General features: G+C 42.0%; 1 protein-coding gene and 1 pseudogene across 2 annotated transcripts in view; one reads left to right on the top strand and one right to left on the bottom strand.

Moving 5' to 3' along the window:
- Positions 1–26001, bottom strand: part of adamts9 (ADAM metallopeptidase with thrombospondin type 1 motif, 9) — a 282624-nt gene that overhangs the window by 15574 nt on the left and 241049 nt on the right. For both annotated transcript variants that reach the window (XM_078209509.1, XM_078209510.1), the window contains exons 31-38: positions 22035–22205; positions 16237–16437; positions 15423–15552; positions 15192–15286; positions 14996–15090; positions 14759–14892; positions 9017–9108; positions 5020–5124 (exon numbers count right to left, since the gene is read on the bottom strand). In XM_078209509.1, the coding sequence (XP_078065635.1) occupies positions 5020–5124; positions 9017–9108; positions 14759–14892; positions 14996–15090; positions 15192–15286; positions 15423–15552; positions 16237–16437; positions 22035–22205 (1023 nt within the window). The remainder of the gene's footprint in view (positions 1–5019; positions 5125–9016; positions 9109–14758; positions 14893–14995; positions 15091–15191; positions 15287–15422; positions 15553–16236; positions 16438–22034; positions 22206–26001) is intronic.
- Positions 12856–13221, top strand: LOC144485572 (large ribosomal subunit protein eL33 pseudogene; annotated as a pseudogene).

The following is a 26001-nucleotide window of genomic DNA, read 5'->3' as shown; positions in this document are numbered from 1 at the left end:
AAAACTTTAGCTCTGCAGATGGTCCAAGAACTATCAAAAATGTTATGATCTTAGAATAATAGATTATGGTTGGGATTTTACACTCCTGTTCACATCAGGTATGAATGGCAATGGGAGTGCAAAATCTCACGATAAGCCCAAAAAGTTAACATTAACAGGCAGTCCCGTCACGATTGACCTCTTCTCCCATCGGTGAGTAAACAGGATTCCTGACATTCAATGGTTTAGGTTAAATTTAAACCTAATTATCAGGCCACTGAACCTGATAATCCCCTCCTGCATTGTATTATCCATTTATAACAGCATAACACACGCCATCAGGAATTATGACTAGTCTCCTATGGCGTGCACCTGGTGGTCAGGATCCATCAGAGGAGCTCAGGTGTGTGCACTGCCCCATGTCACTGCTCACGCACTACAGGGGGCAGTTCTGGGAGCGTGTTGCATGTTGGGGGGAGGGGGCTGGGAGCTGTGTGCGTGGGGGAAGGGATAGGTATTCCATTTTTATTTTTTCTATTGGGCAACATTTATATAGGGCATCCCAATCTTTAAAAAAAACATTGTTGGTGGGGCAGCCGCAATCAGAGACAGTCCCACCAGTGTAATGTTGTGGGACCCGCCTCTTGGATTTTTTTTTCAGAGTTTCTCACAATATGGTGGAGATAATGCCTCTTTTCTCGTCCGCTGCAATACTGCATTAAGAATGGTGTTTGATTTGGTTACAAATCTAAAAGGCACTAAAGCATGACAATATTTTGGTCCAGTATCAACGATAGTGAACTTGAAATCACAGTTTGCTTAGTTTGTTAGAGGTTTAATGAATCTTTGATGATTTCAAGGTAGTTATTTTTCCGATTACTGCTGCGTAGCTCCCAGGGACTGTACAAAATGCACACTGAGTGAGTGGCAATGGACGATATATAGGGACATGAAGTGGCATGGGGTGGCAACAGGAAGGGTGCGGGAATGAGAGGTGAGGTTGAAATGGTCTGTAAATAATGCTGGGAGCTGGGCTGTTGCGTTAGGAAACTAAATTGGGCTTACTAACTGGTCCTCTTCTCCACCTATACCCATTGCAGTTCACAAAATGCACTGTAAATCTGACTCATATGAAAAGACAAAAATCCTTCTCACAGTCAAACATGGGTGGGGTGTGCATCTTGCGAGCTGCAAAGTTCAGGTCAGGTTTTCCCATACGCAGATGAACATATGGCGCCTGGTCCCTGATTCAATAGTAGTTTACTTGGGATGTCCAGCATGTCCACATCTTCCTCTACACTACATGCCAAGTAATTATTTAGCATGTCATAATTTCCTTATTTTTGACAACATTACTGTTATCCATCTTCAAGTGGTTCACCTTGCTTCTGACCACCCCCTTCTTTCTGATTTCTTTGTAAAAAAAATATTGATTTTGATATCCTTTGCAAGTTTCTTCTTCAAACCCTATTTTGGAGCTTATACCATTTGCTCTTTGTATCTTTTCTAGTCAACCGGATCTGTGCATTGTTTTGTACTTCTGTGTGGTTTTTCTTATAGCTTTATGTTGTCTGTTATTCCTTTAGTTATCCACCTCCTTTTTGACAATTAGAATTTTTTCCCTTTAAAAGTTTAAACTGGTTCTATATCGCACACATTCCATGTCACAAAGGAAGGCGCAGCTTTGTTGGGGGCTATTGCTGCCTTATTGGATGAGAGTAGATAGTTCCTCAGAAGGCCAGGAGGTCAAATGGACAGAATGTGGCCATGGTCAACAAGTTGAGGTGTGGTCCCCTCAAATTTGGCCTCGTGGGGAACCCGACAACACAAGACTGAGCTCAGCAGCAAAAGCATTGAAAATCGCAATGCTAAATAGAGAGGCCCTTAACAAGCCATTTAAGGAGCCTAATTGATTGGCAGGGAGCACATTTCCCATTTCCTCCCTATTGCCAATCCCTTTGAAAATCCAAATCTGTTGGGAGGTGTTGGGATCCCAAGATTTTGAAATCTCACCCACACCAGGACCTGACCCTTTAAAGATCCAGCCCTGTATTTTGGTACATGTTAGGCTCTTCTTCAGTCAGAAGAAAGGAAAGATAAAGCATGACTCATTCATAGGGTGATAATTTTAACTGAAGTCACATGGCAGAAACCTAGCAGAATTGGATTGGTTGCTCATTTTACAACCTGCACTTTTTATTATCCATTGACTTCAAATTAATTGAATTTAAAAAAGTCAAGGAATTTAAAAAAGGGGAGGTGCTGGAAGTTTTAAAGTGCATCAAGGTAGATAAATCCCCAGGACCTGATGAAGTGTATCCCAGGACATTGTGGGAGGCTAGGGAGGAAATTGCGGGTCCCCTCGCCGAGTTATTTGAATCATCGATAGTCATGGGTGAGGTGCCTAAAAATTGGAGAGTGGCAAATGTTGTGCCTTTGTTTAAAAAGGGCTGCAGGGAAAAGCCTGGGAACTATAGGCCAGTGAGCCTCACATCTGTGTTGGGTAAATTGTTGGAAGGTATTTTGAGAGACAGGATCTACAGGAATTTAGAGACGCAAGGACTGATTAGGGACAGTCAGCATGGCTTTGTGAGTGGAAAGTCATGTCTCACAAATTTGATTGAGTTTTTTGAAGGGGTAACCAAGAAGATAGATGAGGGCAGTGCAGTTGATGTTGTCTGCATGGATTTTAGCAAGGCCTTTGACAAGGTACCACATGGTAGGTTGTTGCATAAGGTTAAATCTCACAGGATCCAGGGTGAGGTATCTAAGTGGATACAAAATTGGCTTCTTGACAGAAGCCAGAGGGTGGTTGTAGAGAGTTGTTTTTCAAACTGGAGGCCTGTGACCAGCGGTGTGCCTCAGGGATCAGTGCTGGGTCCACTGTTATTTGTCATTTATATTAATGATTTGGATGAGAATATAGGCAGTTTGCAGATGACACTAAGATTGGTGGCATAGTGGACAGTGAAGAAAGTTATCTCCAATTGCAACAGGATCTTAATCAATTGGGCCAGTGGGCTGACGAATGGCAGATGGAGTTTAATTTAGACAAATGCGAGGTGATGCATTTTGGTAGATTGAACCAGGGCAGGACTTACTCAGTTAATGGGAGGGCATTGGGGAGAGTTACAGAACAAAGAGATCTAGGGGTACATGTTCATAGCTCCTTGAAAGTGGAGTCACAGGTGGACAGAGTGGTGAAGAAGGCATTCAGCATGCTTGGTTTTATTGGTCAGAACATTGAATACAGGAGTTGGGACGTCTTGTTGAAGTTGTACAAGACATTGGTAAGGCCACACTTGGAATACTGTGTGCAGTTCTGGTTACCCTATTATAGAAAGGATATTAAACTAGAAAGAGTGCAGAAAAGATTTACTAAGATGCTACCGGGACTTGATGGTTTGAGTTATAAGGAGCGGCTGGATAGACTGGGACTTTTTTCTCTGGAGCGTAGGAGGCTGAGGGGTGACCTTACAGAGGTCTATAAAATAATGAGGGGCATAGATAAGATAGATAGTCAATATCTTTTCCCAAAAGTAGGGGAGTCTAAAACTAGAGGGCATAGGTTTAAGGTGAGAGGGAAAAGATACAAAAGAATCCAGAGGGACAATTTTTTCACACAGAGGGTGGTGAGTGTCTGGAACAAGCTGCCAGAGGTAGTAGTAGAGGCGGGGTACAATTCTGTCTTTTAAAAAGCATTTAGATAGTTACATGGGTAAGATGGGTATAGAGGGATATGGGCCAAATGCGGGCAATTGGGATTAGCTCAGGGGTTTTAAAAAAAAAGGGCGGTTTCGACAAGTTGGGCCAAAGGGCCTGTTTCCATGCTGTAAACCTCTATGACTCTATGACTCTCAAGGAGGCATAATTAGACTTTTAATATTCTGCATCAGTATTTTTACCATAGTCTTTTATATGTTCTATAACGTCATAAAAATTTACAGGTCATGTCTTTGATACGTCAATCTAAAACTAATCCCATTGTTGCTTGCTCCCTCTATAACTCTTTATCTTTAAGTGTTTATCCACTTCCCGTCATAAATACAATGAACTTTCTGTGGCAAAGGTTCAACAACCTTCTGCTTAAAGAAATGTCTCACCATATTATTAGTGTCATTTTTAAACTGAAGATCCCTCATTGACTTCCTAACAAGAAAACATAATATTTCCTTCATCAAAGCATTAAGCATTTTCAAAGACTCTTCTTAGCCTGCTCTTCTCCAGTAGAAATATTCCCAGCATTTCAAGTCTCTGCTCATAATTATAGTTTTCATCCCTCGCATCATCTGGTGAATTTGTACAGTATGATCGCCATAGATTTACTATTCATCTGTATTAGTGCATCCAAAACTTTATGCAGTTCTCAACCTGTGGTCTGATAATTGCCTAACTGCATTTGAATTTTCAAGGAATTATGCACTTGAACTCCCTGTTAAGTGTGAGGTCTAAGTATACGGCCAATTACATACATAACACCTTAGAGTATTTCTGCTCACCCATATCCTTCAGAGTGTTTCCATTCAGTGTGCCCTCTCACTCAATGCTCCTCCTATTTTTTGTTTTCAGAGTGCGGGAGTGATTTATTTACATGTACGGTTCTTTAAAATTGTTTCGAATGGCTGAGTTTGCCTCCTGCCCAATGAGGCATCAGAATATAAAAAATAGCACTACAAACATGACAGAACTGAGGCATGGGCTCGGGACACAAAATTCTTCCAGATGTTGGATTCTTGACCCTGCATTGAAATTCAGACCACACTCTCTTTGGGTAAAACTGAAGAGCTTAAAAAATGAGTTTACTATTTTATACTTTAAAATTACCAGCCATATGTATTATTGCTACCAGCATTACTGGAACAATGTCAGCCATATATCATACAGAAAAGTAGTTGTACACAGGTTAAAGGCCATCTGCTCTGTACCAGTTAACATATCACTTAGAATTTAGGTGCAACTACTTTAATAAAATAACATTAACCCAAGTAAAATTACTTCTTGCTAAATAATATTTAGCCATATTTCCCATCACATACTTACCAGCAACCATTGTATTTCTACAACAGCATAATTTCCCTGTGAAATCCACCTCGTTGATTCAGACACTCGGAGTCCTGTTCCAGAGAGATTAATGCTAAATTGACCCTGAAAAATAATGCCACATTGATAGGAGTTTTTTAAAACAATCACATTATATTCGTTCAAATCTCATAGTCTAAAATAGAGCTGGTCCATTAACATATATAAGCCAATGGAAGTTTGATTTCAACGAGTCTCTAATGTCAATGTACAAAATATTATTTCAGCCCAACTGAAACTAGAAATAAGATATAGTAGATAAAAATGAACAAAAAACCTACAGATTAATATAAGTAGTCTTTCTCATTTTATTACTTTGTCATGAATTTATTAGTGGATAATGGTAATAAATTGTGATGCATTTATTAGTAAAAATTTTATGTTTTGAGTTTGTATCCTTCGCTATTACTTTATCTAGATTCAGCATGTAGAACAATGAAGACAACATTTTATATAACCAAGTTAGTACTTAGTAAATACTATGGTGCAATTTTGGATCTGTCTTGCAGTATAGTTATAATCAATTAAGGAATCCATGATAAATAAAGTGTGTGATGTACAATTTGTACTGATTATATTTGTAATTTTAATCGTATGGGAGGTATTTAACAGCATTGTTTCAGAACTATCTGTAGAGGGCACTGCTGCTGTGTTTGCAAATAGTCACATATAGTTCAGATAAATATTCTCAACTAATACCTGCAAGTTACATTTTATGCATCGACAGCACCACACAAACTCTTTTTTTAAGATAACATAATAAACTGACCACTTTTCACTAAGCAAATAATTATTTGCCCTGAAATAATCATCATGGAAGATTTAGCGGATCTTACTTACATGCACAGTAATTTTAACCAATTAAGTCATTTTAATTTAATCTTATATTCTATAACTGGAATTTACAGCTCATTTACCACATTCTGATTATGCTAAAAGTATTAGTAGAAGTACTAATCCGGTTAAATCATGCAAAGTTCTCATTGCCAAAACGTTAAAGTTTCCTGTTGTTATTGACCAATGTCTTTAAAATAGAATCTAAACTATAGCAGGTAAAAGAACACGACAAAAGTTCACAAATGATAATGCCTAAACTGGTAGGATGAGAGAAAACATTTCAAAATAAATTGCTGATATAAAATTGTGATTTGATGTCATTTAAATTTTGATAAGCCAGACCAAATTTCAAAAAAAAGTTACAGTCATTGGGATATATTCAGCATATGGCAGTGTAGGTCTTTTACTCATATTTATTAGAGAAGATATGCTTTAATAATACTAATACAATTATTTTGCTACTTTTTTATATTGTAGTTTGACAATGCAATATTATTGTAATTATTCCTAAAGACATCACAGGATAGTGTAATGGTTACTTTGCAGGGATCTTGAACCAATAATCTAGATGGCTAAGTTCAAATCCTCACAGGACAGTTTGAAAATTATACTTCCATTTTAAAAACCTGTGAAAGGTGAATATCAGTGGGAGTCACTATGAGGCTCTTGAGTTGTCACAAAATCTCAACTGGTTCAATAATATCCTTAAGAATAGGAAGTCAAGCAAGTCATTGAGTTATACCAGCAGGAAGTCAAGCAAGTCATTGAGTTATAACTGCAGGAAATTGTAGGCAGTCCACTGCCATCTTCTCAGGTCGACTAGTGATGTGCAGTAACTGGTGGCCATGGCATTGGCATTGATGCCTATGTCCCAAAAATGAACAAGTGTTTGCAGGAGTTCTTGTAGCGCACATGCAAGAAATTCATGCTTTGGTTTCTTTGCTAATTTGTGCATTACAAAAGTTCTTCTTTTCCTTTGGATTTTCCAGAATAAGTTCCCCCCGAACCTCCAGGTAGGGTAGCTTAATTTAAAGCACCCAAAAATATATCTAATGGAGCAGGTCGCTTAGGTTGTTCTTTCCTTTCTCCATCCCTAGCATGTTTTTGACGTTCCACTTGTGCTGGTATAACATTTGTTTTTTTCTCTCTGGTTCTGGCTATTCCATACAGAAAACTTATCTGGATTGTCCTCATTTTTCTCCAGCCTTTCGTGATTGGATTTTTCCCATTCTAATGGTTATTTTATCTCCTTTTAGGTTATGCCTCCCTTGCTCTTTCCTCTGGTGTGGGGAGTCCAGAAAAAAAGGGCAAAACCTTAACATTAGAGTTAGCCCACTCAAAGCAATGCCAAGAAACATTTCCTCACACAAAACTTAGGGAAATTCAGGACTGTCCTCCTCTTAATGCTGTTGTGGGTTAGGTCAATTGAAATTTTCAATACTGACATTGATTTTTTTTAGGCAAGAGTATTAAAAATGTTAAGGAACCGAGAAGGTAGATTGAATTAAAGAATGGAGTTAACTGAATGGTGGAACAGGTTGAATAGCCTACTCCTGTTTCCACACTGCAGTATGCCTAGTGAGAACTCACATGCAGTGGAAAGCAAAACAAAAACTGGTTTCTCCATGCTACATTTTGGTCACTCATGACTGCAGAAATACAATTTGATTAGCCTGGAGTATCAGGAAAATTCGTATCAATTAAATCTGAGGCTGAATAAACAGAAAGCCTGAAATAAGTTTGGAAATTTCTGCTTTCATGTACTTTCTGTAACTGGGAAAATGTATAGTTTTATGGCAGTAAACTGTCTCCTATCTCTGCACATCAATCATATATCTTAGATAGAACGTGAAAACATTTTTTCATCAATTGTAGGTCATTTTACTCTTCAATATGTATTTTAGTGTGGGTACATAGTAAGAATTTTCACAGTAACTTCACTGCAGTGTTAATGTAAACCTATTTGTAACACTAATAAATAAACTTAAATTTGTATAAATACAACGGGGCAGCATGGTGGCACAGTGGTTAGCAATGTCGCCTCACGGCTCCAGGGACCCGGGTTCAATTCCAGCCTTGGGTGACTGTGTGGAGTTTGCATGTTCTCCCCGAGTCTGCATGGGTTTCCTCCAGGTGCTCCGGTTTCCTCCCACAGACCAAAGATGTGCAGGTTAGGTGGATTGGCCCATGCTCAATTGCTCCTTCGTGCCCCAAGATATGTAGGTTAGGTGGATTAGTCATAGTAAATGTGTGGGGTTACAGGATAGGTGGGTAGGTGGGCATGGGTAAGATGCTTTTTCGCAGAGTCGGTGCAGACCTGATGGATCGAATGGCCTCTTCTGCACTTTAGGAATTCTATGATACTATGAAATACACTTAATAACCAAAAATTGAAATAGTCTGCTTAAAAAAAACAGGACACGTCAATTATCATTATATTTTATTCAAAGGAGGTTTAAGTAGCTATGTGGTAATGATAATGTGTTCTGACAAGATTTTTGACTCGACCTATACGTTATCATACAAATTTCACTGATATTCCAAAAATGAATTTAAAATCTTGAAGGACTAATAATAAAACATATCTTCCAGTTTAATATGTATATAGGGGGCGACAAACAAGTTCAACAATGCAGCAGTATTCTTCAGAAAGTATTTTGCCAGCTTTACGGTTCTCTGTGTGATTTGTTTCCAAGTGAACACTCTGAATTATTAATGCTTATTTTCTCATCATATTATACGTTCATATCCTGACATCTTGTTTATAATGGGTAAGTGGCACTTTAGCTCCCGAAAGTATTGCCTTGTATTTGATACTCTTATGTCAGAACATGCAGATGAAATTTCTATAATTTAATAAGTTCCACTTTAAACACAATCAACAGCAACACTTCAAATCTGTAGCCAAATCGCTCACAAAAGTGGACAAGTAGTAGATAGAATATAACGTAAAGACACCTCATTAATGTGTCACCTCATGAATGTATGGATGGTACAAGATTTTCATGTACATAAAATAATACACTTTAAATAATAGCAGTCTCATTTGTTAGCTTTTTCAATGTACACTTTCTGACTCTTTGTAATATTACTATATTGAGTAGCTAAATAGGTAAGTCACCTGTGGACATCTGGCAGCACTATAACAGTCTCCAGCTGTTGCAAATGGAACTGATCGGCCTTCAAGCGTCTGTGCAAAGTACAAATCTGTTGCTATAAAGGTGAAAATGGGCAAGATGTTGAAAAAGTGCAAAATAGTCAAGTTGAAGAGACAACATACAATAATAACGTAGATAATTTGAATTTTGAATAAAATGTACCATATTTATACAAACTTAAAATATATTTTTCAAGTGTATTGTATTGAAAAATATATTTTTCAATCTTTTGTGCCTTAGATGAATGGTGATTAATCTGCCAGTGGTAGCAGCAGGAAGTGGCATGAGCAGTGGGATTATTAAAAATAAATAGTTAATAAAGCTATTTTTGTGCTTTTCAGCAGTTTCAAATGATGTCAGCTGAAGAATTACTTTTTACGACCACATGATAGCGCTCAATCCTACAGGCCAGAAAATTCCCAGGAATTAATACCCTGGTCTGTACTGATGTTTGTCGATCTCTGTTGGTGAAACATGGCATGGGGCATCATAAATAAACTAATCCTGTCCTTCCATTCATCAGGTTTATTTGGTAGCAAAAGCCACACAAGCTTTCGGAGCTCTTAGCCCCTTCTTCAGGTGAGTGGGAATTCTGTTCACAAACAGAGCTTATAAAGACACAGACTCAAATTACATGAATAATGGTTGGAATGCGAATACTTACAACTAATCAAGTCTTTAAGAAACGAAACAATGTGAGTGGAGAGAGCATCAAGACAGGCTAAAAAGATGTGTATTGTCTCCAGACAAGACAGCCAGTGAAACTCTGCAGGTCCACGCAACTGTGGGAGTTACAAATAGTGTGACATGAACCCAATATCCCGGTTGAGGCCGTCCTCGTGTGTGCGGAACTTGGCTATCAGTTTCTGCTCAGCGACTCTGCGCTGTCGTGTGTCGCGAAGGCCGCCTTGGAGAACGCTTACCCGAATATCAGAGGTCGAATGCCCGTGACCGCTGAAGTGCTCTCCAACAGGAAGAGAACAGTCTTGCCAGGTGATTGTCGAGCGGTGTTCATTCATCCGTTGTCGCAGCGTCTGCATAGTTTCCCCAATGTACCATGCCTCGGGACATCCTTTCTTGCAGCGTATCAGGTAGACAACGTTGGCCGAATTGCAAGAGTATGTACCGTGTACCTGGTGGATGGTGTTCTCACGTGAGATGATGGCATCTGTGTCGATGATCCGGCACGTCTTGCAGAGGTTGCTGTGGCAGGGTTGTGTGGTGTCATGGTCACTGTTCTCCTGAAGGCTGGGTAGTTTGCTGCGGACAATGGTCTGTTTGAGGTTGTGCGGTTGTTTGAAGGCAAGAAGTGGGGGTGTGGGGATGGCCTTGGCGAGATGTTCGTCTTCATCAATGACATGTTGAAGGCTCCGGAGGAGATGCCGTAGCTTCTCCGCTCCGGGGAAGTACTGGACGACGATGGGTACTCTGTCCACTGTGTCCCGTGTTTGTCTTCTGAGGAGGTCGGTGCGGTTTTTCGCTGTGGCGCGTTGGCCATCCCCACACCCCTACTTCTTGCCTTCAAACAACCGCACAACCTCAAACAGACCATTGTCCGCAGCAAACTACCCAGCCTTCAGGAGAACAGTGACCATGACACCACACAACCCTGCCACAGCAACCTCTGCAAGACGTGCCGGATCATCGACACAGATGCCATCATCTCACGTGAGAACACCATCCACCAGGTACACGGTACATACTCTTGCAATTCGGCCAACATTGTCTACCTGATACGCTGCAAGAAAGGATGTCCCGAGGCATGGTACATTGGGGAAACTATGCAGACGCTGCGACAACGGATGAATGAACACCGCTCGACAATCACCAGGCAAGACTGTTCTCTTCCTGTTGGGGAGCACTTCAGCGGTCACGGGCATTCGACCTCTGATATTCGGGTAAGCGTTCTCCAAGGCGGCCTTCGCGACACACGACAGCGCAGAGTCGCTGAGCAGAAACTGATAGCCAAGTTCCGCACACACGAGGACGGCCTCAACCGGGATATTGGGTTCATGTCACACTATTTGTAACTCCCACAGTTGCGTGGACCTGCAGAGTTTCACTGGCTGTCTTGTCTGGAGACAATACACATCTTTTTAGCCTGTCTTGATGCTCTCTCCACTCACATTGTTTCGTTTCTTAAAGACTTGATTAGTTGTAAGTATTCGCATTCCAACCATTATTCATGTAATTTGAGTCTGTGTCTTTATAAGCTCTGTTTGTGAACAGAATTCCCACTCACCTGAAGAAGGGGCTAAGAGCTCCGAAAGCTTGTGTGGCTTTTGCTACCAAATAAACCTGTTGGACTTTAACCTGGTGTTGTTAAACTTCTTACTGTGTTTACCCCAGTCCAACGCCGGCATCTCCACATCATGACTTCCATTCATATCCATTTTTGCAGAACAGAAGCAATAACCTGGCTGATATTTTGTCCTCCATAGCTCAGGGACACACTGGCAACTACCATCGACATCGGTTTACTCAGCACAGAGCATTCAAACCGATGCCTTTTGCATTCTGTGGGTTAGTACTATATGAGCTACCAAATGTATTTGTCAGGGAATGGGGATGTTTGCATGGAGAATTTATGTCCACTATTCTCCCGAATTGGGACTTAGTGCCCACACCAACTCGAAACCTGGAGCATTTCCCACTGGTGTTAGCAGCATCTATCATGTGCGATTCCATTAATTATATTTACATTTTTGGTTTTGAATATGCATTGGGTTCCCCAAAGCTCCTTTTAAAGCCCTGCTATAGGCAGGAGCCCAATTGGGGCCGGCAGCGCGGCCTGGGAGGGTCGCAGCGGGTTTGGTGCCTGGTGTAAAACCCGCTTTCCCGCCAACTTCTGGTTCTCTGGGCAATCGCGTTTCACAATCGGAGCTAGCAGATCCGGAGAAACCCCCCCCTATGGTTACAACAACAGGTCAGAGGCTGATATTTCTCCATCATGTAACTCACCTCCTGATTCCCCAAAGCTTGTGCACCATCTACAAGATACAGGTCAAAAGTGTACTGGAACACTCTCTACTTGCCCGGATAAGTGCAACATTCAAGATGACTGATGTCATGTAGGACAAAGCAATCCGCTTGATATGCACCACTACCCCACCTTAACATTCACTTGCTACATCACCAGCGCATTGTGGCAGCAATGTGCACCATCCCTAAGAAGCAGTGCTGCAAAGCCCCAAGGCTTCTTCAATGGCACTTTTGGAAATGGAAAAGTGTTTTATAAAAAGTATCTCAGAATCATATTGCAAGATCTCGTTCTCCTCCTCCATTTCTATCCCCACATTCAACATGAAGCTCTTTTTCCCCAGCTCCTGTTCAAGCTGACATGGTTTTTGTTAAACAATGCCTTCAGTTTAAGCTGGCATTATTACCCTCCTCCAAACCCTCCCTCCGATTCATGCGGTTAACTTACACTCCTCAGTTCCCTTTCACATCGCAGGATCCCAGCTTTTGTTTATGTATGAAACTCTCCGCTGAGTTCAGCAGACACCTCAGCCTGCCTAAAAAACAATGGCTTTAAAATTGTAGATTGACATGAATGGTATGGGAAATAAAACTCTTTCATTTTAACTGCTCATCCATGATGCTCTTGCCCCAATAGGAGGAATTAGAATTCCCACCATACGTGCAATATTTTAATGGACTATGGCAACTATTTTCCTTTTAGAGCTACAGTTAAAATTCCATGAACTGGATACTATCTGAGCACAGTGGGGTTCAAATCTCTGCAACCGATGTTGAAGAAGATATACAGCACGGAAACAGGCCCTTCGGCCCAAGTGATTGAAATGGTGATCCGGCTGCCCTATGCGCTCTCGCAGTGCCCAGAAGATTATGCTGCAAAGCTGCGTTTACTGGCTATAAACAAGGTCTTTGAAAGCAAAGAGAGCACACTGTTCTCCTGAAAATTGAGGCTATTTATTGCTGTGATGAACCAGAATTTTACCTGGGCAAGAGATGTGCTTACATCTACAAAGCAAAGAACAACACTGTCACTCTTGGCAGTAAACGAAACAAGACTCGTGTCTTTTGGGGTAAAGTGACCCGTGCCCATAGTAAGTGTGGCATGATGTGTGCCAAGGCCAGCAGTAACCTGCCCGCTAAGGCTATTGGGCATAGGATTTGTATGATGCTGTACCCATCAAGGATTTAAAGCGCAGCTGTACATAAATTGACAATAAATAGTAACATGATCTAAAAAAAATCACTGCTTCAGCCAACCAGCTATAATCCCTCAATGATTACACAGTTTTTTAGGTTATGGTTCAATTTAGGTAGTAAACCTCAGATTACATCTGAGCAGTGGTGACTCTCTGGAACATGAGAAACTTGATGAGCTCATTTAACAGTCTGCAAGAGACAAGTGGGCCATCATCCAACAAGTTCTGGCATAATGGACCTACTCCAAACAAGGCTAAGGCAATGATGGGTGTTACGCTAAAAATACTGCATGAGAGAAACGGCGAACAAGATAATTGGAACAGTTAGAGCCACCAACTGTGATTAAACATTTTCCTGGAGGTTTCATCACATGACTTGCCTCCAGGTTCTAGCCATTCGTTAGCCAACATATCCATCCTTGTGACATATTGCCTTCCTATGCCAAGCAAAAAGATTCATTATCCAACTGTGATGCTTGACTGTCTTTATCCTCCCATTTCCAATATTTTCATAACTGGTAAAGAGAGATGGAATGACAACAAAAAAACATTTTGTTTAATGTTCCTATCATTTTTCTTCAGGGTTTCACATAGAGCAGTATCCTGCGGGAAGATCTTCCAATCTTGGGGACTCCAGGTCAACCCTGGTGGGTTGGCAACTCTAAGAGCAGGAGGAAGCAGGCAGGCAAGAAAAGGTTGAGGGAACATGGGGCAGCCAGGTGGGCAGAGATGTAGATTGCATCAGGAATTGCATGGTCAGGGAAGAAGAGGCAAATTTATTGTTTCTCAGTTTTTCTTTCCCATAGATGTGCTCAGGTCAGAGACTCAACAGAGTATCAATTTCAGCCTCAACTCAATTCATGTTCCTATCCTAACGTTACGACTCAAACTTGGTTCAACTTCAGGTACCAACAATGCTGAAGTTTTGAGAAATGTCCTTGGTGGGGGGCAGCCTTAGATTGCTGTAGTACTTTTATGCTATCTGCGTACGTTACAAAGTCATAATCCATTATATTTCCTAGTTATGTTACAACGTCAAGTAAAATGATTTGAAAATATTGTTCTTGGCCCTACTCCTTCTAGCAACACAGGAATAGAAACATTCAGTTCCCTGGGCCTCTTTTGCTCCCAGGTTTTCAGCCTCTGGCTTCACCTGTTCAGACCATTGGTAAAATAGTAGTTTGGTCTTGATTATGTTATTGCAGCCAATAGCACATATTTAAAGAAAGAACTGGATAGTTTCTGGTGTCATTCCCGCCTACTCAAAAGAACAGGTTAAAATTGAAAACTGTGGGAAGAGAACAGGATGTTGGCCTTCAAGTTTCCGGAGTAATTTTAACTTCCTGCCCAGTATCTGTTGGGCACGGAGGATTAACATTTCCCCTGAAGTAAAACAAAATGTAACTGGATATATTCTTTTTCAATTATCCATTTAATTCCTTGTTTGCTTTTTACGTTTGGTTTCAGAGAGTGAGGAAAATGTATCAATATGGTTAAATAAAGCACAACAGTAAGGAAGATTTTACTCACTTATTATTTGCAAAGTGCTGATGTCCAGTCTTACTTTGCTGAATGTTGAAAACCCTGCAGCAAGATAATCTCTTCTGCACTGACAGTCATCTCTTCTACTTCCGTTATATGGACATTCAGCTGGGTTATGCAGCCTAAATCAAACAGAATGTTTAAAGCATGTTTCCAAGATGTTACAAAATTACCATTTGTAAAGTGAACACATTGTTAACACAATCATATTTTGCCTTTCCATACCTGTAGCCATAAACCTCTGAGAAATTTTCTGCATCACCGCTTGCCAGTGTAACATACTCTCTTGGGCTATCTGACAGCATACCGGCACAATATATCTGCAATGAGAAACGTGCATTGATGGAATAAATGAAATAAGGAAACATGTTATCTTTATGACAAATCCGCATTTCTCTTTTAAAGTAGTTAGATAATGTACCTTCACTCGCTTCCCTTGTATGTTAAGAACGTGATCACCATCTTCTATGAACCCTTTCAATCTCTGTACATCTCTACAGCTTTCTGGAAATTCACCTACATGCAAAATATGTTTTTCATTAGAATTTAGAAAATGTACTTTTGAACAATCAGAAACAGACTCTGCTAACAGGAAACAGATGGCAATATTTTATGGTCATGTGAGAATGGACGGAATAATCCAAATGCTTACATTTTCCACTCTGACACGTTCTCCTCTCTTCTGGCTTAATGTCCAAACTACACAAGTTGCTTAAATGTCCATCATTCGTTAAGCAGTGTACTGAGCGTTGCATGACTCCTATTCCACAAGTCACTGAACACTTACAAGAAAATTGGAAAAAAAAAGGAAATTAAATAGCACTAAATGTAAATCACTGTCAATCATGATCAAACCAGTATTTTCATGCTGCAAAACATGAATGGACATATCGATCCGATGATTATCTATAGTTATTACTTTGAATTTAAAATAACATCTAACATTGTCACCATGAATTATATTTTAAGGCAAATGGCATTTTATTATTGTCATGTCAAGGTATGGGAAAGGAAATCATTTGACTAGAAATTTAACTGCAAAGTAGCTTAACTTCACAAAATTTCTTTGATAAAAGATCTGTTGATACTGAAAGAAATTGAGAGAGAAATTTGATGAAGAGAAAATATAGTAGAGGCATGGAAATGTTACTGTAAGTGGAAACTCTTCATCGAGAGACTATGAATGTTCTTCCATGTCAGTATCTAACAACATTTATGACAGTAGAAATTCTTTTATTGGGCAGCAAAAAAAGTAACTAGGTTATATTGTACAGTAGAATTTACTGCCTTGCTAGATACATTCTGAGTAAATCCCTCATTATGATTCAAAGAACTTATGTAAAATTCTGACACTAAAGCATTAAGACAACAAGGTTACAAGGCTGTTAAGTTTGCATCAAATTAAATACAATGCAATTGCTCAGGTTTACAGCATGTGTCCTGATAAAGTTTTGAAATGAACTTACACTTCCCCAATTTCCAACCCTCCATGAGGCAGTAACATGACATTCACCAAGAGAGCAGGCACGGATGTTTGGCGGTTGTGTCCCAGGGCAGTTAGTTGTTATCTGATGATAGTAGCCGTATTCATAGAGGTCCTTACCATTATAAACCTCACTGCAGGAAACAAGTCTCCGTTGGTATCCATTTCCACATGTAACTGAGCACTGGAAATAAAGCCAAATTGTTAATCTGATTTCCTCTTCTAACTTAATGAATGTTGGGCTCAAAAATACGAGAAATGACTTTGGTTAAATCTGTTATAATCTCATACCACAAATTTGTATTTAATAGCTTTTTTTTGGCACTGTAAGTCTGGTAAGGAAATAACAGTTAAAGAGTATGGCACAGTGGGGAGAACACCTTGGATTTTCAAGACATTATTTTATCATGTGGCAGGATATAGGTTCATGTTTGTGGACTTGCTCATGTTGAGTTCCTCATTTGGATTTTATTGTTGATGTGGTCTCTCCAATACTCACACCTATAGCAAGACTTACTAGAAGGCGAGTTCATTCACAAGAATTTGGCGGAAATAAATTTAACTAAAATAAGCGCTGTGTGCTATCCATTTTGTGGAATGGAAACATATTAGCCCATAATTCATGTCTGTTATGTTTAAACTGTAATTTTAGCTTACTGTTTATTGAGCCCCAGCGTGTAATATTTACAATGTTATGAATTTTTGATAAATTTAAATCTTTGCTATATTGGACTGTTAAATGTCAAAGCAATTTGAGGAAATGTATTTAAATGAACTTGGCCAGCCAGACAAACAATTTAGTTATTTGTTGTTCAACATATGTCTATGGAGCCCGTTCACCATTTCTGGCAGGAGTGGAGGGGGTGGGGGGTGGTGCTAGTGGGCCTGGAGACTTCATTACGATCGCTGGGCCCAGTAATGGTTGGAGGGCCAGCGATCGGGCTGTGGGAGGGGTGGAGAGCCGGTGTTGCGGGGTTCGCCAGCGATCGAGTTGACCGGCAATCGGGAGGCCATGACTGCAGGGTCACTGCGCATGCATCGATCTTGGCGCTGACAGATCGACGCATGCACAGTGGCCTGCTCAGGGCACTCATTTCAGTCTCTCCAGCGGGCTTAGGCCGCCTCCTAGTTTTAAATGATACTCATGCTGGTGGTCTCTGCAGTGCACAGAGTGTGGGAGATTCTTCTCTGAACTCCCCCTGAAAAAAGCAACGTGAATTACTCCAGTTTTCATGTGTATTCAACACTTAGAATTTTTTGGGAGAATTCTGGCCTACTTTGAACCCTGCTCCAAGCTAAGGCGGATCTCCAGGTTCAGCCCAGGGTAACCAGCTAATCACATTAAATTATTCCCACAAACAGCAAAGTAGGAAGTATCTACTTCTATTTGAAATCCCTTCAAATTATTGGGACATATATATGACTTTCAGGTAGAAGCTAAAAATATTCAACCAAACTTGAAAACACTATTTTAACAATTTCGGGGGGAGCGATCTTACCAGCTCATCACGCTGATCGATCGGTATGGCGAGCCAGTAAGATTGCAAGGGAGGCGAAAAACCAATTTCGCGCCCGGTTTCTGGCTCTCACGATATGTCAGGCTCTGTTAAGCCAGCATAACAGCCTTGCACCCGGGAAGGGCGCAAGGCTGATTTAAATATTTATAAGAACAAAGAACAAAGAACAGTACAGCACAGGAAACAGGCCCTTCGGCCCTCCAAGCCTGTGCCGCTCCTTGGTCCAACTAGACCAATCGTTTGTATCCCTCCATTCCCAGGCTGCTCATGTGACTATCCAGGTAAGTCTTAAATGATGTCAGCGTGCCTGCCTCCACCACCCTACTTGGCAGCGCATTCCAGGCCCCCACCACCCTCTGTGTAAAAAACGTCCCTCTGATATCTGAGTTATACTTCGCCCCTCTCACCTTGAGCCCGTGACCTCTCGTGATCGTCACCTCCGACCTGGGAAAAAGCTTCCCACTGTTCACTTATAAGTTAATTTAAATATGATTAGTGAGCCTGGGATGCAATCATCCGGGCTCACTTGTCTTAATGGCTTCATCGGTGGAGGTCCTCATGGTTGAGGATCACGTATGGTTCCCCCACCAGAGGGGACCTCATGTAATGGCCTTGCCATTGGGACCAGAGGCCATTGAAGCCCCCTGGGTGGTCAGGGGCAAGAGCAGGCAGTGCCAGTCTGGCACCCTGGCACTGCCCACCGGGCACCCTGGCACTGCCAGCCTGGCACTTTGGCAGTGCCCACCAGGCACCTTGGCACTGTCTACTTGGCAGTGCCAAGGTCACGGACTAGGGGGAGGGGACAGATTCTAAGAGGAGAGATGGGGCCTGAGGGGGAAGGTAACATGTGGGGGCTGTGCTGTCTGCATCGAGGATTGCTGAGGGGTGACAATCGGCTGGGGGGCGGGGGGGGGGGGTGGGGGAGTGTGATGGGGGTAGTGCTCGGAGAGGTCACAATCAGGGGAGCCGCGATTGGGGGGTTGGGGGAGGCTATGTCCAGGGGGAGTGACAATCTCCCAGTGCACTGTGTACTCTTGACACAGTACACTGGGAGATCAGGGTGCATGTGCAATAGTGCACTCCAGCATTCAACAGCTGGCTTCCTGGCCTGAATAGATTCTGTCCATTCCCCCTACTGGCAAGAATCACACTTTGCCTCATTTCTTTTCCTAAGTGTCATAAGATTTGATTTCTTCTCTCACCGAAAAAAAACGGTTCTGAAACTCACATTTTGGTGTGATCGTCCCTGTGAAATTCATCATAACGAACACATTTGACATTCAATAAATATAAAATTACTTCTTCAGTGTGAATGGGGGTGTTTGTCAGTAGTTTATGAACATGGTACACCATTAAAAATCCAATTGCACCCTATTCAACAGGTATTCTTCTTTCAAGTGTTTTCACAGCATGAAGACCACCAAAAAAGTGGAAGTTAACATCCAAATTAGGAGCAGAAGTAAGCCATCTGGGCCTTCGAGCCTACTCCGCCATGTGATAAGATCATCTCTTATCTGATTGTGGCCTCGACTCCACTTTGCTGCCCACCCACTTTGACTCCCTTGTTAGTCAAGAAACTAACTACCCCAGCCTTAAAAACATTCAATGAAAAGAAGGATACTACTTAAATGGACAGAGAGATTGCAGAATTTTGATATGGAGGGACTTGGATGTTACTGGTACATGAATCACAAAAGTTAGCATGCAAGTGATTAGAAAAGCAAACTGAATGTTGTTTACTGCAAGAAGAATGGAATATAAAAGTAGGACTGTTTTGCTACAGTTTTACAAGCATTAGTGAGATCACATCTAGAATACTGTGTACAATTTTGGTCTCCTTATTTAAGCAAAGACATAATTGCATTTGAAGTAGTTCAGAGAAGGTTCACTCGTCTGATTCCTGAAAGAAGTGGAGTTTAGAAGAATGAGGTTTATTGAAACATACAAGATCCAGAGGGGACCTGGGCAGTGTGGATGTTGAAGGGATGTTTCTCTTGTGAAGTGACTCAAGCTTGTTTAAAAATTAGGGGTCTTTCAGTTAAGGCAGAGATGAGAAGAAATTTTCTTCTCTCAGAGGGTCGTGAGTCTGTGGAACTCTCTTCCCCAGAGACCAGTGGAAGCAGGGTCATTTAATGTTAGTAAGGCTGATTCCATCCCATCTGCAGCCCAGTACCAAGTCAGACATGATCATGGCCAGCAACATTAAAACCAGGACCTGAACACCAAGATTTGTCTATTCGCAATTGAACACAGCTATTGCCCCTCCCTGGGGAGGAACTGTAGCATGTATGCCATGCATGACCCTGTATCATGGCCCACAAAGCCTAGGACTGACTTCCCTCTGGCATCCTGACTACTTGGTCCCAGATCAGGGAGTATGACTGCCTTTCACTTTGCTCTACCATTTTTCCCTGATTGCTGACAACAGACTGCAATGGCCAGCACCCCTGCCCCCCCCCCCACCCCCTCTGCCTTCCATGAGTTTTTATTCAAGCCCTTCGTATTGTGCCATCCTTTCCCCTCTCCCACCCTGATGAGACTTTATGCAAGCCTTACCCTCTTGTGGCAAACCAGCACCACCTCCCCTCATATTCCTGAGTCTGCATGTTTCCACACCAATTCACACAGGTCTCTTCCCATGCCACCCCTTACTGTGCCTGCCTTCCTGTCTTTCAAGTTGGGCTCCAGCTTCCTCCCACCCCACCCCCACAAGTCCCTTCTGCCTGCCACTGCCCCTCCCCCAACTCCTGCAACCCCATCTTTGCCCTCTGTCCCCCATTTCTCCTTGCCCGCAACTCCACCCTCAACCCTGCAACTTCCCCTCTCCGCAACTGCCCACCTGCCCCAGTCATGACGCTGATGTCTGTCTGAGTTGCTCCCCTGACTGAGCCCCCAAATAATACCCTCCCAGATAATGTGGAAGGTAGTGAAGTGTGCAAGCCTACATGCCCACCAGTCTGCTGCCTCACTGGCTTCACTAAGAACGTGGAGTGGCGCTTCTGTAGGTGGGCTTTGAATATAGCACTCACCTCAAAGTCATGAGCTGCCAGCTGCCTTTCACTTATATCCAAACATGTTTTCAGACAGGTCTAATCTCCCACTGACTTAGGAGGTGCTACATGATTCTGGCAAGTTGCATTTTTAATGAGCATTCATGAGATGGTAATTCCTGACGTGGATCAACAGGAAACCCAACCTGCCATCAACCCGCCATGAAAGTAGGGAGGGGAAAATTCCAAATTGTTTTCCCAAATTTTGCTCTCTCTCCAAATTCCCCATCTCTGCCCTCCACAAAACATGCTCGAGGGGAAACTTCCGTCCGATATCCTTTACGTTTTGGGGCAGCACGGTGGCACAGTGGTTAACACTGCTGCCTCACAGCGCCAGGGGACCTGGGTTCGATTCCCGGCTTGGGTCACTGTCTGTGTGGGGTCTGCACGTTCTCCCCGTGTCTGCATGGGTTTCCTCTGGGTGCTCCAGTTTCCTCCCACAGTCTGAAAGACGTGCTGGTTAGGTGCATTGGCCATGCTAAATTCTCCCTCAGTGTACCCGAACAGGCGCCGGAGTGTGGCGACTAGGGGATTCATTGCAGTGTTAATGTAAGCCTCCTAGTGACACTAATAAATAAACTTTAAAACTTTAGTTTCAACTTTCAGAAGTATAACCAAATGGTATAACCAAATAAATATAAAACCTGCTTCCCATTAACTTCATTGGAAAGGTGATTTTGGCAGGATTTATAAGCGGAGCAGGATCTGGTATTGCTCATTTTGCACTGTCACGAGAAGTAAACATTATTCCTGTATTTCTATAATGTGGTGCCCAAAACTACATAGAGAAAGCAATATTTCCTGACCCCCCCAAAAAAAACAGAACCAAGGCAGCAGGAGAGCTGAATGCAAACCACAGCAAGGTAATAAGGCGGACTGAAAGAGGGTAGAAAATGGAGCAAGAAGTCTCCGAATCTAACCTTATTAAAAATGGAGGACCTGCTAAACTGCTACCTATACAGGTTGAAAAATAAACTCAGAAACATTTATTTGACATTAGATACCCAGTAGCTAATAACATACTTTAACAACATTCCAGTGGTAACATTAGTTTTAACACTAGCCCTTAAAGCTTAATGCATTTTCCATAAAACTTTAAAAGTAGTTGATTTTTTAAAGAATTGTGACACTGATATCTGATGCATTTAAGCCCAATGAGGATCAGATGTTATTTGCTAGTTTTGCAAAGCGATGAATTAATTAAAATGTTCTACCTCAGACCACTCTCCTGTAATCCATATGTATTCACAAGGTTGAGTATTGCACTGCTCCACATCCAACGGCCTTTTCCTTGCATCACATTCAATACTATATACTTCTTCAGAATTCTGGTTGATACAAGTTACTTTGCGATTCCTTGTTCCAGTACCACAGGTCTTACTGCACTGTAAAGGAGGCAAATGAAAATAATGTTTTATTCTATCATATTAGCACATTTTAATATCTAACTAGAAAGAAAAACACTGAGGAGTCACCTGATAGAGTTCTTTAAGATTATGAAAGGGTTCGATAGGGGAGAAACAGGGAAAATGGGTGGGGTTTTCCAGCCGTGCGCACCCCAAGATCAGAAATTCCCACTCGAGCTCAAAGTATCTTTACATGGTCTGTTGCATTTTGTGTCTTGCCTGCTATGATTCCCGTGGCAGGCAGGCTGGGAAATCTTCGGCCAATTTTTCCATTTGCAAGCAGGACCAGAACTAACGGCCGATAGTCAGAATAAATCCAATGGAGAATCCAGGAACATCTTCCTAACCAAGAGAATGGTGAGAATATGGAACTTGCTACCCCAAGGTATATCTAGGGTTAACTGCACATATGCATTTAAGGGGGAGAGCTGGTTAAAACACATGAGCGAGAAAGGATCCAAAGGATGTGTTGATGGGGCTGGATGAAGAAGGATAGGAGGAGGTTTGTGTGGAGTATAACCATGTGCATGGTTGGACCAAGGGGCCTGTTTCTATACTATAAATAGTATGTAATGGTACATGGTACATAAACATCTCTGACTTAAATATTTAAACAGAATATTAAATATCATGATGATCAATCTTTTAGGAAACAAAGTGCCAAGAGTAAGGATAACATCACACAATCGTTTGGGATTCTGTTTCTCAGAAACTTCTACAAAACTGAAGAGAATAAAATACTTAGAATTGTATTACTAAACAGAATGTTAAAAAAAACAAAATCCAGTCTGGTTAAAATGTGACGAGATACATGATAAAAAGCATTTGGACTGTAAATATTTTGTTGCGAAGTTCTGTTCAACAAGGCTTTAGTTTTCTAACAATAACTTGATGTGAAACTAAAATGAACAGGAATGGTCCTCCTGGTTCGACTGTATATTTGAGAGATACTGCCAGCCTCAAACCCCCACAGTAACTACCTGAGGGCCACTGCAGGCAAAGTAGGCCATCTTAAATTGCTTCCTTAGCATAGGCAAGCTGCAGGAGGTGCATTTATTAACATAAGGCCTCTGGACCAATTTCAGAGGTCCTTGGCTTAACATGCAGAGCACATTCTACTCTGTGCCTAAAAAACGGCAGGAACCAATTTAACAAACAATTTATGTGCATTTTGGATATTTGCCTCAAATGTTATGGTAACAAAGGAAATAAAAGGTAGCTTAATGTTTGCAGAACCAAGAAACAGATGTGAGGTGATTTCCCCCCCAAAAATCCAAGTGTCCAAGGGCAGGAAAACCTCTCGTTTTCCAACCCATTTTTTGGGCGAGCTGAGTTTCATGAATTTATGGCACTCTGTGCAATACAGAGGCCATCAGTCAGGTGATTCATGCCAGTAGTAGGGCCGGGGCGGGACAGATAGAGCCTAAACCCACTGGTGAGGCTGGCAGCAGAATGCTCAGGGGGCCATCTGCTCAGTGTACTGGTAGATCGGTTGACATCCCCACCCCCGAACATTGCAATCGCTGGCCACAGCCAACCCCCCTTCCCCGGATATCGCCGGCCTCCCGATGGCCAGCCCTGACACCCCCGCCCCCCCCCCCCACCCCCACCGATGGCTGGCTCCACCACCAGCTCCCACTCCCAACCCCACTCCATGATGCAGAGTCCCCCTTCCTTCCCCTGCTACCTCCTCCCCGCCTGGCTCTGCCCCTACTTGGCCCCACCCCTGTGAGGCCCCACCATCTCAGGCTCCACCCCTTGGCACTGCCCAGTGCCTCGGGCACTGCCAGGGTCCCAGGCTGGCACTGCCCCAAGGGATACTGTCCCCTGCCCCCGACCTTCTGGGGCGCCTCAATGGCCTCCGGTCCCACTGGCGAGGCCATCACGTCTGGTCCCGGTTGCTACAAGTAGAGATTTTTTAAAAGAACCCAACCCAGCACTGTCATCGCCCAATGAACAACCTACTCAGTCGTGTACATCTTTTACCGTGAAGCATCAAGACCATCAAATGCAGCTTGAAGTTATCAAACTACAGACAATATACTCTTTTAATGGACTCTAATTTGACCAACCTATCCTTCTCCACCCTGTAATCTGTGTGTGTGTGTGTGCGTGTATGCATTAAGTATTTTATTATTTTTACTTTATTTTAATATTTTTACTTAAATCAGTTTGTCAAACTAAAAGAAAACCTGTCCTAATGGTTCCATTATGATCACAGTTATTGAGTACATGAGTTGGGAAATCATGTCGCAGCTATATAAAACCTTGGTTAGGCCGCATTTGGAGTATTGCGCAAAACTCTGGTCGCCACAACACCAAAAGGACCTTGAAGCTTTGGAGATTGTGCAAAGAAGGTTCACCAGGATGTTGCCTGGTCTCGAGGGTATTGACTATGAGGAGAGGTTGAATAAACTAGGATTATTTTCACTGGAAAGATGGAGGTTGAGGAGAGACCTGATAGAGTTCTACAAAATTAAGAGAGGCATAGGCAGGGTGGATGGTCAGAGGCTTTTTCCCAGGGTGTAAGTGTCAATTACAAGGAGGCACAGGTTCAAGGTGAGAGGGGGAAAGATTAAGGGAGATGTGCAGGGGAAGTTTTTCATGCAGAGAGTGGTGGGTGCCTGGAACGCTGCGAGAGCGTTGCTAGAGGAGGAAATGGAAGCAGGCATATTAGCAACATTTAAGAGGTATCTGGATGGGTGCATAAATAGAAAGGGAAGAGAGGGATACGGACCGAGTAAGGGCAGAAGGTTTTTTTTTGTAGTTTAGTTAGGGCATAATGATCGGCACGGGCTTGGAGGGCCAAAGAGCCTGTTCTTGAGCTGTACTTTTCTTTGTTCTTTGAATGCAGGGTATGGGCTCAAGACTCGCACCAGCTCACACCCTGAACCTGTGCTGAATTGGTTGCGCTCGGAAATCCTGGAATCATGTTCTGCCCGTCATTTTTTAAGGTCCGTGGAGTCTCCCTGACTCCTTGAAAATCCAGCACATTGAACTCTTTGACTGATCACCAACCAAATGTTAGGTCTTTGAAACTATAGGAGCTAGAGGGGCTCTTCAATCCCCATAGGAGACACAACCGATTCTCCCAATGTCTGCTTCAACCAATACCACCGCCCCCTTCAGAAATTATGTGAGGGCTGCTTCCCGCAAAGCAGGTGGCCCAAAGGCCAAGCTACCTTTGGAGGTGAAAGCAGTGCCAACATTTCACCCAGAGTCTGCAGAAGAGGCCCAAGGAACCAATTTCCATTAATCCTCAGGCCTCTTGCTACCCCACTGTGTTTGGGCTCTGAGTTCAAATATCCTGAATGGTATCATTAGCACTAAGGTCTTCATTAAACAAACAATTACAGAACTTCCAGCACCTGTAACAGATTAATCAAAATTCTTGCAGACAGATTGAAATAGGGTCCACAACTTTTCCCTCTATTTATCTGGTTTAAAATGTATTTGAATCCATCTGTCACAATAACGTATAGTTTGTTTGTATTGGGCCTTGCAAAGATTTTAGAGTAATATTTTGTTTTAGTCACACAACGCTATCTTGGCTCAAATGTTAACAATAAAGACAAAGGTGATAAAAAAAAGATGCAAGCTAATGTTTTCTTTGATATCTTTTTAAATTTAATAGGACCGATCCTTACTTTGTGAACAATAAGGTTCAATGTACTACTGTTAAGTGCTTATTAGGTTAAAAAAACTTATTTTCAATATATCACAATATAATTTATCAAATTCTTGTATATTTAAATAGATTTTTCTGTTCTTCAAA

This window comes from Mustelus asterias, chromosome 3 (genome assembly GCF_964213995.1).
Source record: "Mustelus asterias chromosome 3, sMusAst1.hap1.1, whole genome shotgun sequence".
Taxonomy (NCBI): Eukaryota; Metazoa; Chordata; class Chondrichthyes; order Carcharhiniformes; family Triakidae; genus Mustelus; species Mustelus asterias.
Note: the sequence above shows the minus strand (reverse complement) of the source record. Positions and strands in the feature narration are given on the sequence as shown.